Raw genomic sequence first — 12,498 nt, 5'->3', positions numbered from 1 at the left:
GAGGACACCTCATAATAAAGGTTGTTGTTGACTGGCACTGTACCACCTTCCAGCATGGCATCAGCTTTGCCAAGGCTGAGGGACTCCTGGTGAGCTCACACTACCTGTAATGTAAGGTCCCTCTGATGAGAAGATGCCTCATGATAAAGGTTGTTGTTGACTGGCACTGTACCACCTTCCAGCATGGCATCAGCTTTGCCAAGGCTGAGGGATTCCTGGTGAGCTCACACTACCTGTAATGTAAGGTCCCTCTGATGAGAGGACACCTCGTAATAAAGGTTGTTGTTGACTGGCACTGTACCACCTTCCAGCATGGCATCAGCTTTGCCAAGGCTGAGGGACTCCTGGTGAGCTCACACTACCTGTAATGTAAGGTCCCTCTGATGAGAGGACACCTCGTAATAAAGGTTGTTGTTGACTGGCACTGTACCACCTTCCAGCATGGCATCAGTTTTGCCAAGGCCGAGGGTCTCCTGGTGAGCTCACACTACCTGTAATGTAAGGTCCCTCTGATGAGAGGACGCCTCATAATAAAGGTTGTCGTTGTTGTTGACTGGCGCTGCACCACCTTCCAGCACGGCATCAGCTTTGCCAAGGCGGAGGGACTCCTGGTGAGCTCACACTACCTGTAATGTAAGGTCCCTCTGATGAGAGGACACCTCATAATAAAGGTTGTTGTTGTTGAGCGTACTGCGCATAACATTTGTGGGTTCGCTTGGTATATACATAGAAAACTTTATTATCTCAAATGAGAAATTAATGTGGTGTATCATACATATATCACATCAAACAACATACAACATCAAACATGAGACACCTGTATTAGTTATTTGAACCTGTTCCAGTACAATAAGCAATCTCTGTTAAACATAATACACTTGTGTTGTTAGAACCTGTTCCATTAAAATAAGCAACCTCATTTCTGTTTAAACATGAAACAGCTGTGTTGCATGAACTTGAATCTGTTCCAGTAAGATATTTAGCAACCTCTTTTCTGTTTTAGACATAGTACTCCTGTGCTGTTAGCCATGTGTTATTAATGGAATTTGAACATATTCCAGTAAAGCATTAACAACATCTTTTCTGTTTTCTATTCCGGTAAAATAAGCAACTTCTTTTCTGTTTAGACATGAGACACCTGTGTTGTTTGTGTGACAGGGGAGGCTACCGCTCCTTTCACAGCAGACTCTGCACTGACCCAAGTTGTTGGCCTTTAAGTCAACACCGGTGGGTTGTGGAATTCTGTTTGTGATGGGGTCTGGTGGTTTCCGATTGTCTGTATTTTCATGGAAACCTTCGGGTTTGCATAACAGTTTTTATAGGGCTAAGAAATTGGCCCTAACATTTTCAATCCTGTTTGATTGCACTTCGCCTCCCGAGGTGATCGTAGTGTTTCGGCACTCGGTTACATTTGAATTTGAACCTGTTCCAGCAGAATAAGCAAGGTGGGTTAAAGTGTAGAGTGATGGTGTTTCAGGGCGTGAACTTGCAGGCGGAGGGCTTGCTGCAGGACCTGTCCTTGATCCCTCACATTCAGTCCCTGGGACTGGTGCTCTTTGTGTGGGGGGAAGACCTCAACGAAGAACCCGTCAAACAGACACTGCGCAATTATGGAGTGGACGCCATCATCTTCGATAGGTAATTACCTTCACATTCTCTGCGGTGCCATCATCTTTGATGGGTAATTACCTTCACATTCTCTACGGTGCCATTGTCTTCGATAGGTAATTACCTTCACATTCTCTGCGGTGCTATCATCTTTGATAGGTAATTACCTTCACATTCTCTACAGTGCCATTGTCTTCGATAGGTAATTACCTTCACATTCTCTACAGTGCCATTGTCTTCGATAGGTAATTACCTTCACATTCTCTACAGTGCCATTGCCTTCGATAGGTAATTACCTTCACATTCTCTGCAGTGCCATCATCTTTGATAGGTAATTACCTTTACACTCTCTGCAGTGCCATTGTCTTTGATAGGTAATTACCTTCAAACTCTCTGCAGTGCCATCATCTTCGATAGGTAATTACCTTCACACTCTCTGCAGTGCCATTGTCTTCGATAGGTAATTACCTTCACACTCTCTGCGGTGCCATTGTCTTTGACAGGTAATTACCTTAAGTTTCTGTAAACGACATGAACAAAAACTATTATGGCTGCTTGCTGCTATGCCTAAAGCAAGAATTTGAGCAGAACCAATGAAACGGACACTGCAAATATGGAGCTGACATCAACTTTGATGGGTAGTTACCTTCATATTCTGCGCACTGCCATTATTTTGTATAGGTAACTTCCTTAATTTTACGTAAAAACATAGAAACCGCTATCATGGGAGCTGAGGCTATCTCTGAAGCCAGAATTTGAGTACCGTAAACTACCTTGTAAGCGCCCAGTATTGAGCAAATACACATTTATGACACTTCATTTTGCGCAAGTTTGTGATTTCTGCCAGACACTTGCGCTGCAATGCCGGTTATACAAAGCAGATCTTGAGTCCATCATTCAGTTTGCATTCAAGATATGAGCATGTGTTGTTAAACCATCCCGCAAAAGGATTTTTGTGTGTGTTTAGTTTTCAGGTTCCATTCTTGCAAGGCCCTTGCACACACAGGAACGCTTGAGTGTCTCAGAGAAAGATTGGTAGAGGGTAGACACTTGTATCATATTGACATTTTTATACCAAGTGCTCAAATACCACTATTTATCATGATGACTTGATCCTGCAAGGGGGGACAGTACCTAATTTACGCCCACCTTCTGAGCGAAATTGGTGCATAACGTCGGGGGCAGGTGGGGATGCGCGCTTATAAGGTAGTTAACGGTATTTATAAGCCTTTGTGCAGGCAGTATGATAAGAGAATATAAAAGTCCAAACCAAGGTAGAGTGATGATCATCCCATACTATTTGTCAGTTCAGCTCTGAGGAGCTTTTGTATCACATATACATATGTGTCTGAATGTGCAGAACACGTGTGTGAAAGTGTGCCTTGATGCATTGTGTGTGTGTGTGTGTGTGTGTGTGTGTGTGTGTGTGTGTGTGTGTGTGTGTGTGTGTGTGCGTGTGTGTGTATGTACATGCATGTGTGTGTGTGTGTGTGTGTGTGTGTGTGTGTGTGTGTGTGTGTGTGTGGGGGGGTGTGTGTGTGTGTGTATGTACATGCATGTGTGTTGTGTGTGTGTGTGTGTGTGTGTGTGTATATGTACATGCATGTGTGTGTGTGTGTGTTGTGTGTGTGTGTGTGTGTGTGTGTGTGTTTGTTTGTGTGTGTGTGTGTGTGTATGTATGTACATGCATGTGTGTTGTGTGTGTGTGTATATGTACATGCATGTGTGTGTGTGTGTTGTGTGTGTGTGTGTGTGTGTGTGTGTGTGTGTGTGTGTGGACCAGTTGCAATGTATGCCTGTGTGTATATCAGACAGAAAAGGGATTGATTCTCACCCCTGTTTGATGCCTGTCACTGCAGAATCGGCAATCCCAAACCAGAAAACTTCATGTGTGAGAGCAATTCGAGTCTCTTGGACCTGCGCGTCGACCTTGCCACACACAAAGCGCGGGAAGATGACCTCATCTCCTCGTCGGGAACGTGTATAGATAACCCCGCCTCCTCCACCCTCCGACATGGCAATGGGGTGTGAACGACAAAAAGGACATTTACTCACCTAGAATGACAGTCCTAGACAAATTCTAGGGATTTTAAGGGCTCTGGAGGAGTTATGTTCCTTGAATGTGAGGCAAGCTGATCGAGCTATTCTGTGGAACCCCCTTTTCCAGACCTCCGAAAATCTGAGAAGGTTGAGTCTTAAAAAAGGAGGGAATCTGAAAATGGGGGTACACTTACCCGACGCTATGAATAGAAGATCTGAAGAATCAAGGTCTCAAAAAGGGAGAAGTCTTAAATTGAGGGGTCTTAAATTGAGGGGTCTTAAAAGGGGGGTTCCACTGTCTATAGCTCAGTGGGTATGACGAGGTTGATGCTAGACTGAATGATGAGGGCCAGTCTGCATGTCGAAAGAAAAGGCGTGTTAGAAGTGTCCACTCAATTCTTTCGAAAACATGTCGTTCTTAAAGCTGATTATTTGCTGTGACGCAAACGGCTTGTCTCCACGGGTAATTCCCATTGAGCTATTTATAGCTCAACTTGTCTCTGTTTCAAGGAATACAACCGTCTTCCACAAGCCCTAAAAAAAAAAGCCCGAACATCTTCAATTAGTAGTGCCATTAGGTCCATAATAATTATAATAGGCAATCGCTTCTTGCTCACTTGCAGAAAGAAAAAAATTAGAAATATATGTGATGCAGATTCGTGGCTTATTGTAGTTGGTAAGCTGAAAAGTGGAAACGGTGTCAGAGTGTGTTGTGACCCTTGAAAGTGTTTGAAGTTGCATTAAGTGCAGAAAAGATTACTTGTTAGCAGTGGCTTGTTCCACATTTTATAGGGATTAAGGCACCCAAAAGCTACTTGCTCAGTGATATCTGGGATATCTCTCTCTCTCTCTCTCTCTCTCTCTCTCTCTCTCTCTCTCTCTCTCTCTCTCTCTGTTTTTTTCTCCTCCTCCTGCCCCACCCACCCACAAAACGTTATTTACTATTTTTGCTGGACATAGGATAACCTATTTTCTTCAAGATAGAGAGCTAAACAGAAACAAAATGTTTGACAAACTACTATACCCTACTCTTTTTACCATGTTACTTTGACTATTTGTTTAAAGCCTGAAACTTTGCATGACTACGGTAATTTTGTCCAGAGCTACACATTGAAATGTTTGGAATATTCTTGTCTGTATAATATGCGTGCCTAAGAGGGTAGTGTGCGGTTTGTGTCAAATCTTTAGTGTGTGTGTGCAGTAATTGTTATTGCATCATTGCACATATGTTTCATGTGCTGGGAACTCCCCGCGGGTTAGCAGGAGTCCCATATTAGTTGGGACGAGAAAGAATTTACCCGATGCTCCCCAGCATGTCGTAAGAGGTGACTAACGGATTCTGTTTCTCCTTTTACCCTTGTTAAGTGTTTCTTGTATAGAATATAGTCACTTTTTGTCAAGATTTTAGTCAAGCAGTATGTAAGAAATGTTAAGTCCTTTGTACTGGAAACTTGCATTCTCCCAGTAAGGTAATATATTGTACTACGTTGCAAGCCCCTGGAGCAAATTTTTGATTAGTGCTGCTTTTGTGAACAAGAAACAATTGACAAGTGGCTCTATCCCATCTCCCCCCTTCCCCCGTCGCGATATAACCTTCGTGGTTGAAAACGACGTTAAACACCAAATAAAGAAAGAAGAAGATGTTCTGGCAATTGTTGATTTTGGCCTGTATGGGTTATTTACCATTCACATTACTTGAACAAATATTTTGCATTGTTGCAGTTGTTTTGATGGAAGCACAAGGCATTTAACTGCCATATGTTTTTAATTGCTGTGTTAGTGTTATGGGTTGGCTATGAAACGAGTATTGAAGCTGTGATAACAGTGTTGATCTCGCGCTCTCCCTCTCTCTTTGTTTCACTAGTCTAACGGTGTCCATCTTTCAGTGATGCTTGTTGTAAGTTGTAGCATCGACCTCATTACACCCCCGGTATAGGGGTGTGTATAGGTTTCGCTCGATGTGTTTGTTTGTTTGTTTGTTTGTGTTCGCATATAGATCTCAAGAATGAACGGACCGATCGTCACCAAACTTGGTGAACAGGTTCTATACATTCCTGAGACGGTCCTTACAAAAATTGGGACCAGTCAAACACATGGTTAGGGAGTTATTGGTGGATTAAGATTCTACAAGGACTTATAGAGGGACATATTAATGGTCAATGGGAAATAACCACACTTGTTAGCAGTGCCTGCTCAGTTGGTGGCAGTGAGAATGCTAAGGACGGGGGTGTTTTTCCTACCTCGGAGGAATTTCTTGGTTTTTTTAGATGTCTTGTACTGTTACACTGGAACTCCACTTTTAAGACCTCCGAAAGTCTGAGAATATTGGGTCTTAAAAAGGAGGTAGTCTGAAAGAAAATGGAGGTAAGTTTACCGAGACTATGAAAGGAAAATCTGACAAAAATAAGGTCTGAAAAGACAGAGGAAGTCTTAAGGGGGGGGGGGGGGGGGTCTTAAAAGTGTTACTTGTTTGGGTTATGCTGCCAATCAAAGTTACACGTGCAGGTCATCAACCGGCACGGTTGGCCAAGTGGTAAGGCGCCCGCCCCGTCATCGGGAGGTCGTGGGTTTGAACCCCGGCCGGGTCATACCTAAGACTTTAAAATTGGCAATCTAGTGGCTGCTCCGCCTGGCGTCTGGCATTATGGGGTTAGTGCTAGGACTGGTTGGTCCGGTGTCAGAATAATGTGACTGGGTGAGACATGAAGCCTGTGCTGCGACTTCTGTCTTGTGTGTGGCGCACGTTATATGTCAAAGCAGCACCGCCCTGATATGGCCCTTCTTGGTCGGCTGGGCGTTAAGCAAACAAACAAAGACTCGCTGTTAAAAGGCCTAATCTTCTCCCATTTTAGGAGGTCATTAAAAAAAGGTACTGCTATCATAGCTGCCAACCCTTCCGGATTTTCCGGGAATCTCCCGAATTTTACAACTTCTCCCTGCTCATATTCAAGACTACACGGTCCCCCTGGACCCCCCTGGCTCCTGGATGTTGACTTCAGAAGGTTGGCAGCTATGTGCTGTATCCCCATGTATTACCAGCGGTTGAAATTGAATTAGCTGAGCCCCCTGCGGGTTAGGGGGAAGAATTTACCCCATGCTCCCCAGCATGTCGTAAGAGGCGACTAACGGATTCTGTTTCTCCTTTTACCCTTGTTAAGTGTTTCTTGTATAGAATATAGTCAATGTTTGTAAAGATTTTAGTCAAGCAGTATGTAAGAAATGTTAAAGTCCTTTGTACTGGAAACTTGCATTCTCCCAGTAAGGTAATATATTGTACTCGTTGCAAGCCCCTGGAGCAATTTTTTGATTAGTGCTTTTGTGAACAAGAAACAATTAACAAGTGGCTCTATCCCATCTCCCCCCCTTTCCCCGTCGGCGTCGTGATATAACCTTGGTGGTTGAAAACGACGTTAAACACCAAATAAAGAAAGAAAGAATTAGCTGAACATCTCTGAGTGCTTTTGGTGATGTTCTCACAAATGATTGTACTTTTGAATGATTATCTTTAAGACCTTGTTAAGTCGATGCGTTATTTGATACTGTATCAGTTGGTGTTGTTTTTCTTTATGTTTCTTGAAGAGTAATTGTATTCCAATGCTCATTTCTTGAACAGAAACATAACCAGGCTGTGCCACATTTGCATACAGCATAATTAGATGTGGGCCAGAACTTTTCTGTTCCCAATGTTGTTTGACAGTTTCTGTTTATCTCTGCTTCATATTTAATACTATTCTACTTATAAATCAAATATAACTGAAAGAAGACAGTTAGAAGGCGTCAACCGCATGGCGACAGCCGATGTTAACAACCGATGTTAATTTTCTTCACCTGTTTAAATTCTGCTTTTGCAAAAATCTTTTTAAATCCAGTACTGTAGGTCATGGGGAAATCATGGTACAGATTTTGTGCAGCATCAAGCGCTGAAAAGATCAGCAAGTACTGGATCCACACTGACTCAGTGGATAGCAATTTTCACACTCGGGTAAGGTGACCCTTAAAAGAGCCTGTAGTCATCTTCGCAAAGTCATTTTACCAAAAACTCAATGCTAAAGCGTTGAGCGGCCAGCTTCGTGTAGTTGGCTTAGCCCAGTTATGGACAGGCTTAAGGGATTTGAAAACTAATGTTGCTAATGTTTCAGGCAGATTTGCTGCTTATGTAAACTGCACACATACAATGCAGTACTGCTATGCATTTTTACATTTAGTCAAGTTATGACTAAATGTTTTAACATCGAGGGGGGAATCGAGACGAGGGTCGTGGTGTATGTGTGTGTGTGTGTGTGTGTGTGTGTGTGTGCGTGCGTGTAGAGCGATTCAGACCAAACTACTGGACCGATCTTTATGAAATTTGACATGAAAGTTCCTGGGTATGATATCCCCATACGTTTTTTTCATTTTTTTGATAAATGTCTTTGATGACGTCATATCCGGCTTTTCGTGAAAGTTGAGGCGGCACTGTCACGCCCTCATTTTTCAACCAAATTGGTTGAAATTTTGGTCAAGTATTGTTCGACGAAGCCCGGACTTCGGTATTGCATTTCAGCGTGGTGGCTTAAAAATTAATTAATGACTTTGGTCATTAAAAATCTGAAAATTGTAAAAAAAATATTTCTTTTATAAAACGATCCAAATGTACGTTCATCTTATTCTCCATCATTTGCTGATTCCAAAAACATATAAATATGTTATATTTGGATTAAAAACAAGCTCTGAAAATTAAATATATAAAAATTATTATCAAAATTAAATTGTCGAAATCAATTTAAAAACACTTTCATCTTATTCCTTGTCGGTTCCTGATTCCAAAAACATATAGATATGATATGTTTGGATTAAAAACACGCTCAGAAAGTTAAAACGAAGAGAGGTACAGAAAAGCGTGCTATCGTTCTCAGCGCAACTACTACCCCGCTCTTCTTGTCAATTTCACTGCCTTTGCCGTGAGCGGTGGACTGACGATGTTACGAGTATACGGTCTTGTGCGTTGCATTGCGTTTAGTTTCATTCTGTGAGTTCGACAGCTACTTGACTAAATGTTGTATTTTCGCCTTACGCGACTTGTTATTTATTTATGAATGAAGAGGTCCCATATGTGTTCCCGTTATAGCAGTGGTTATCATACATTTGCTTTGCCAGATTGTATGTAGAAAATTCATTAAATAAAAAACGGCCTGCATTATGCCATACCCACTTTGACTTTTAGGACTGTAGCACCATTATTTTTTTCTATGCATGTTTTTGAGGCACTGAACGTTTGTTGAAGTGAACTTTCAACAGTAATTTGCCATCATGTGATAAATTGTTTGATACAAGTACATGTACTATGATTAAATTCCATTTGCATGGTCAAGATGCATGTCTACAAAATATTTCCACCCTCTGCGTGTGTGTTTGGGTGTGTTCACTCTCCGGCTACCGCCTCTCATGTTCACAAGATACTTGTCTATTTTTGTAAAACAAGGTTGAAAGTTTGCTGCTGTCAGTTGTTATATGCATTTAGAAAAAACTGTACGTCTGTTGCAAATTTTGTGTAGCAAAGGTCACTTGATATGGAATGAAGTGGTTTTTTTTTAGGTTAGGGCCTTGCCTGTTTGCTGTAATGTATTTTGCTAATGTTTTCACTACTAGTACTGAGTACTAGTAACTCCTGTGTTATTCTTATCTTGATGCCTTTTGGGTTTTCTTGAACTGGAACTGCAAATATTTTTACGATAAATAATAGCCTTGCACCATGATTTTGTCATCTAAGGCGCTGTATCAGTGTCCAGTACCAGTGGGTGGGCGGAGGGGTATGCGTTCCTGTAAGAGCCTCTGGATTTTTGTAACATTTATGTTTTGTTTTTGGTTTTGTTGTAAAGTGTTTATGATTGTGTTCTATTCCGTCAATGGCGTCATTCTGGTAATGATGTTGTTATTGCTTTTGTAAAGCGCTTTGTGTGTTCGAAAGCGCTATAGAAATCACCATTATTATTATTATTAATTATTTATCTCTTATGTTAGTGCTGTTGTTACATGCAGAAAGCACATGTACCCTAGTGTAGATTCGTTACAGCGTTTGATGTAGCATTTGATGTAGCATGTGTTTGTCTATCACATTGGTAGATTTACAATCCAGTAACATGAACTCCACTGATATTCAGCAAGATGCTCAAGTTAAGTCGTGTATACCACTCTGTAAATTTACAGCGGGGGAGATTCCTCTTCTTCTTCTGCATTCATGTGCTGAAACTCCCATGTACATTCAAATTTTTTTGCACAAGTGGGTCTTGACGTGTATGACCGTATCTACCCCGCCATATGTGTAGCCATACGCTGATTTCGGGGGATGCATGCTGGGTATTTTTGTTTTTCTATAACCCACTGAACTCTGACTTCGATTACAGGATCTTTTCCCTGCACACTTAGTCTTGTGCTTGGCTATACACACAAAGGAGGATAAGGCAGTAGCAGGTCAGAGATTGGAAAAATGTCAACCCTTAACAAACCCTCGAGATGCAGCCAGATTGGAACACTCAACCCTCCTCATGTGAGGCCAGCATCTTATCCACTTGGCCATTGTGCCCGTCGCGGGCCAGATTAACTGCATTTTTTGGTTTTATTTCACTTTGAAACTTACATAATATCCAGGTAATTGTAGTCTGTGTGTTGAGGATTGCCAGTGTTTTAACTGGGAATGATTTCAACCAGTTGACCTCATGCAGTCCTCAGTGGAATAAAGTAATTGATTTATACTCCTTCATTTGCTTCTGAGTATCATGTGTGACACTGCGTTGTGGGTGAATGTGTGTATGTGTGACACTGCGTTGTGGGTGAATGTGTGTATGTGTGACACTGCGTTGTGGGTGAATGTGTGTATGTGTGACACTGCGTTGTGGGTGAATGTGTGTATGTGTGACACTGCGTTGTGGGTGAATGTGTGTATGTGTGACACTGCGTTGTGGGTGAATGTGTGTATGTGTGACACTGCGTTGTGGGTGAATGTGTGTATGTGTGACACTGCGTTGTGGGTGAATGTGTGTATGTGTGACACTGCGTTGTGGGTGAATGTGTGTATGTGTGACACTGCGTTGTGGGTGAATGTGTGTATGTGTGACACTGCGTTGTGGGTGAATGTGTGTATGTGTGGAAGCATTACAGTTGTTCTTGTTGCCCTTAAAGTTAAAGGCACTCTCCTTCTCATGTAAACAGTTGGCTGACCATCTCAGATCTGGCTCAGCTTTTACATAGGATAAGACCATCCCTCCACTTGGTCACATACTAAAAACAAGTCGCGTAAGGCGAAAATACAACATTTAGTCAAGTAGCTGTCGAACTCACAGAATGAAACTGAACGCAATGCAATGTTTCAGCAAGACCGTAGCATCGTCAGTCCACCGCTCATGGCGAAGGCAGTGAAATTGACAAGAAGAGCGGGGTAGTAGTTGCGCTGAGAAGGATAGCACGCTTTTCTGTACCTCTCTTCGTTTTAACTTTCTGAGCGTGTTTTGAATCCAAACATATCATATCTATATGTTTTTGGAATCAGGAACCGACAAGGAATAAGATGAAAGTGTTTTTAAATTGATTTCGAAAAAAAAAATGTTGATAATAATTTTTATATTTTTAATTTTCAGAGCTTGTTTTTAATCCAAATATAACATATGTATATGTTTTTGGAATCAGAAAATGATGGAGAATAAGATGAACGTAAATTTGGATCGTTTCATAATTTTTTATTTTTTTTTACAATTTTTAGATTTTTAATGACCAAAGTCATTAATTAATTTTTAAGCCACCAAGCTGAAATGCAATACCGAAGTCCGGGCTTCGTCGAAGATTACTTGACCAAAATTTCAACCAATTTGGTTGAAAAATGAGAGCGTGACAGTGCCGCCTCAACTTTCACGAAAAGCCGGATATGACGTCATCAAAGACATTTATCGAAAAAATGAAAAATGTCTGGGGATTTCATACCCAGGAACTCTCATGTCAAATTTCATAAAGATCGGTCCAGTAGTTTTCTCTGAATCGCTCTACACACACACACAGACACACATACACCATATGACCCTCGTCTCGATTCCCCCCTCTACGTTAATACATTTAGTCAAAACTTGACTAAATGTAATGAACAGCCTGGGTGCTCTGTGCACAGAGGGAATTTGTGATGAATTAATATTGTAAAAGCCACTGGTAGCTTTTTTCAGAAATTAATTCATCATAAAAATTCCAAGTCACCACAGCAAGAAGCCATGGTGTTGATTTTTGGTATGTGCCCAAGTGGAGTGATGTTCTTATTCTATGTGAAAGCCGGGCCAGATCTGGGAGGGTGAGCCCATTTCATGAGGAGGAGTGTGCCTTTACAACTGTCAACATTTCAATTATACCTGCTTTGTCTAATCCCAGTCCTAATTTCATTTTTTTTCATTTTCATTACTTTATTGTCACATCGCTGGGAAATTCGGGTCGCTTCCTCCCAGTGGAAAGCTAGCAGCAACGGAGTCGCGCTACCCAGGTGTCTGCGTGTTTAGGTGTATTCAGCCACCTGCACTTATGGCAGAATGACCAAGGTCTTTTACGTGCCATTGTGATGACACGGGGGTGGGACATGGCTTCCGTCTCTGGGTCTGCACATTAAGTTGACCCGTGTCCGTCCCGGCCCGGATTCGAACCAGCGACCTTTCGATCACAAGTCCAGTGCTCTACCAACTGAGCTAATGATGTGATGCATATATGTTTGCAGTTGTTTTTGTTTGTTTGTTTTTTTTTGGGGGGGTTTTTGTATACAAAACAATGTTATTTGTTCTAGCTGTTCCAAAACTGGAAAGAGAAGACAATTTTGCCAAAGCAAGGCGAACATCAAATCAAAAG

The 12,498-nt window shown here is 41.8% G+C and overlaps 1 protein-coding gene across 2 annotated transcripts in view; it reads left to right on the top strand.

Moving 5' to 3' along the window:
• Positions 1 to 10,379, top strand: part of LOC138948736 (putative glycerophosphocholine phosphodiesterase GPCPD1 homolog 2) — a 45,979-nt gene extending 35,600 nt beyond the window's left edge. For both annotated transcript variants that reach the window (XM_070320341.1, XM_070320340.1), the window contains 2 exons: positions 1,478 to 1,638; positions 3,468 to 10,379. In XM_070320341.1, the coding sequence (XP_070176442.1) occupies positions 1,478 to 1,638; positions 3,468 to 3,639 (333 nt within the window). In that variant the 3' untranslated portion in view covers positions 3,640 to 10,379. The remainder of the gene's footprint in view (positions 1 to 1,477; positions 1,639 to 3,467) is intronic.
• The last annotated feature ends 2,119 nt before the right edge of the window (positions 10,380 to 12,498 follow it).

Source organism: Littorina saxatilis, linkage group LG15 (assembly GCF_037325665.1).
Source record: "Littorina saxatilis isolate snail1 linkage group LG15, US_GU_Lsax_2.0, whole genome shotgun sequence".
Taxonomy (NCBI): Eukaryota; Metazoa; Mollusca; class Gastropoda; order Littorinimorpha; family Littorinidae; genus Littorina; species Littorina saxatilis.
The sequence above is the reverse complement of the archived record's forward strand: the minus strand, read 5'-3'. Positions and strand labels throughout refer to the sequence as shown.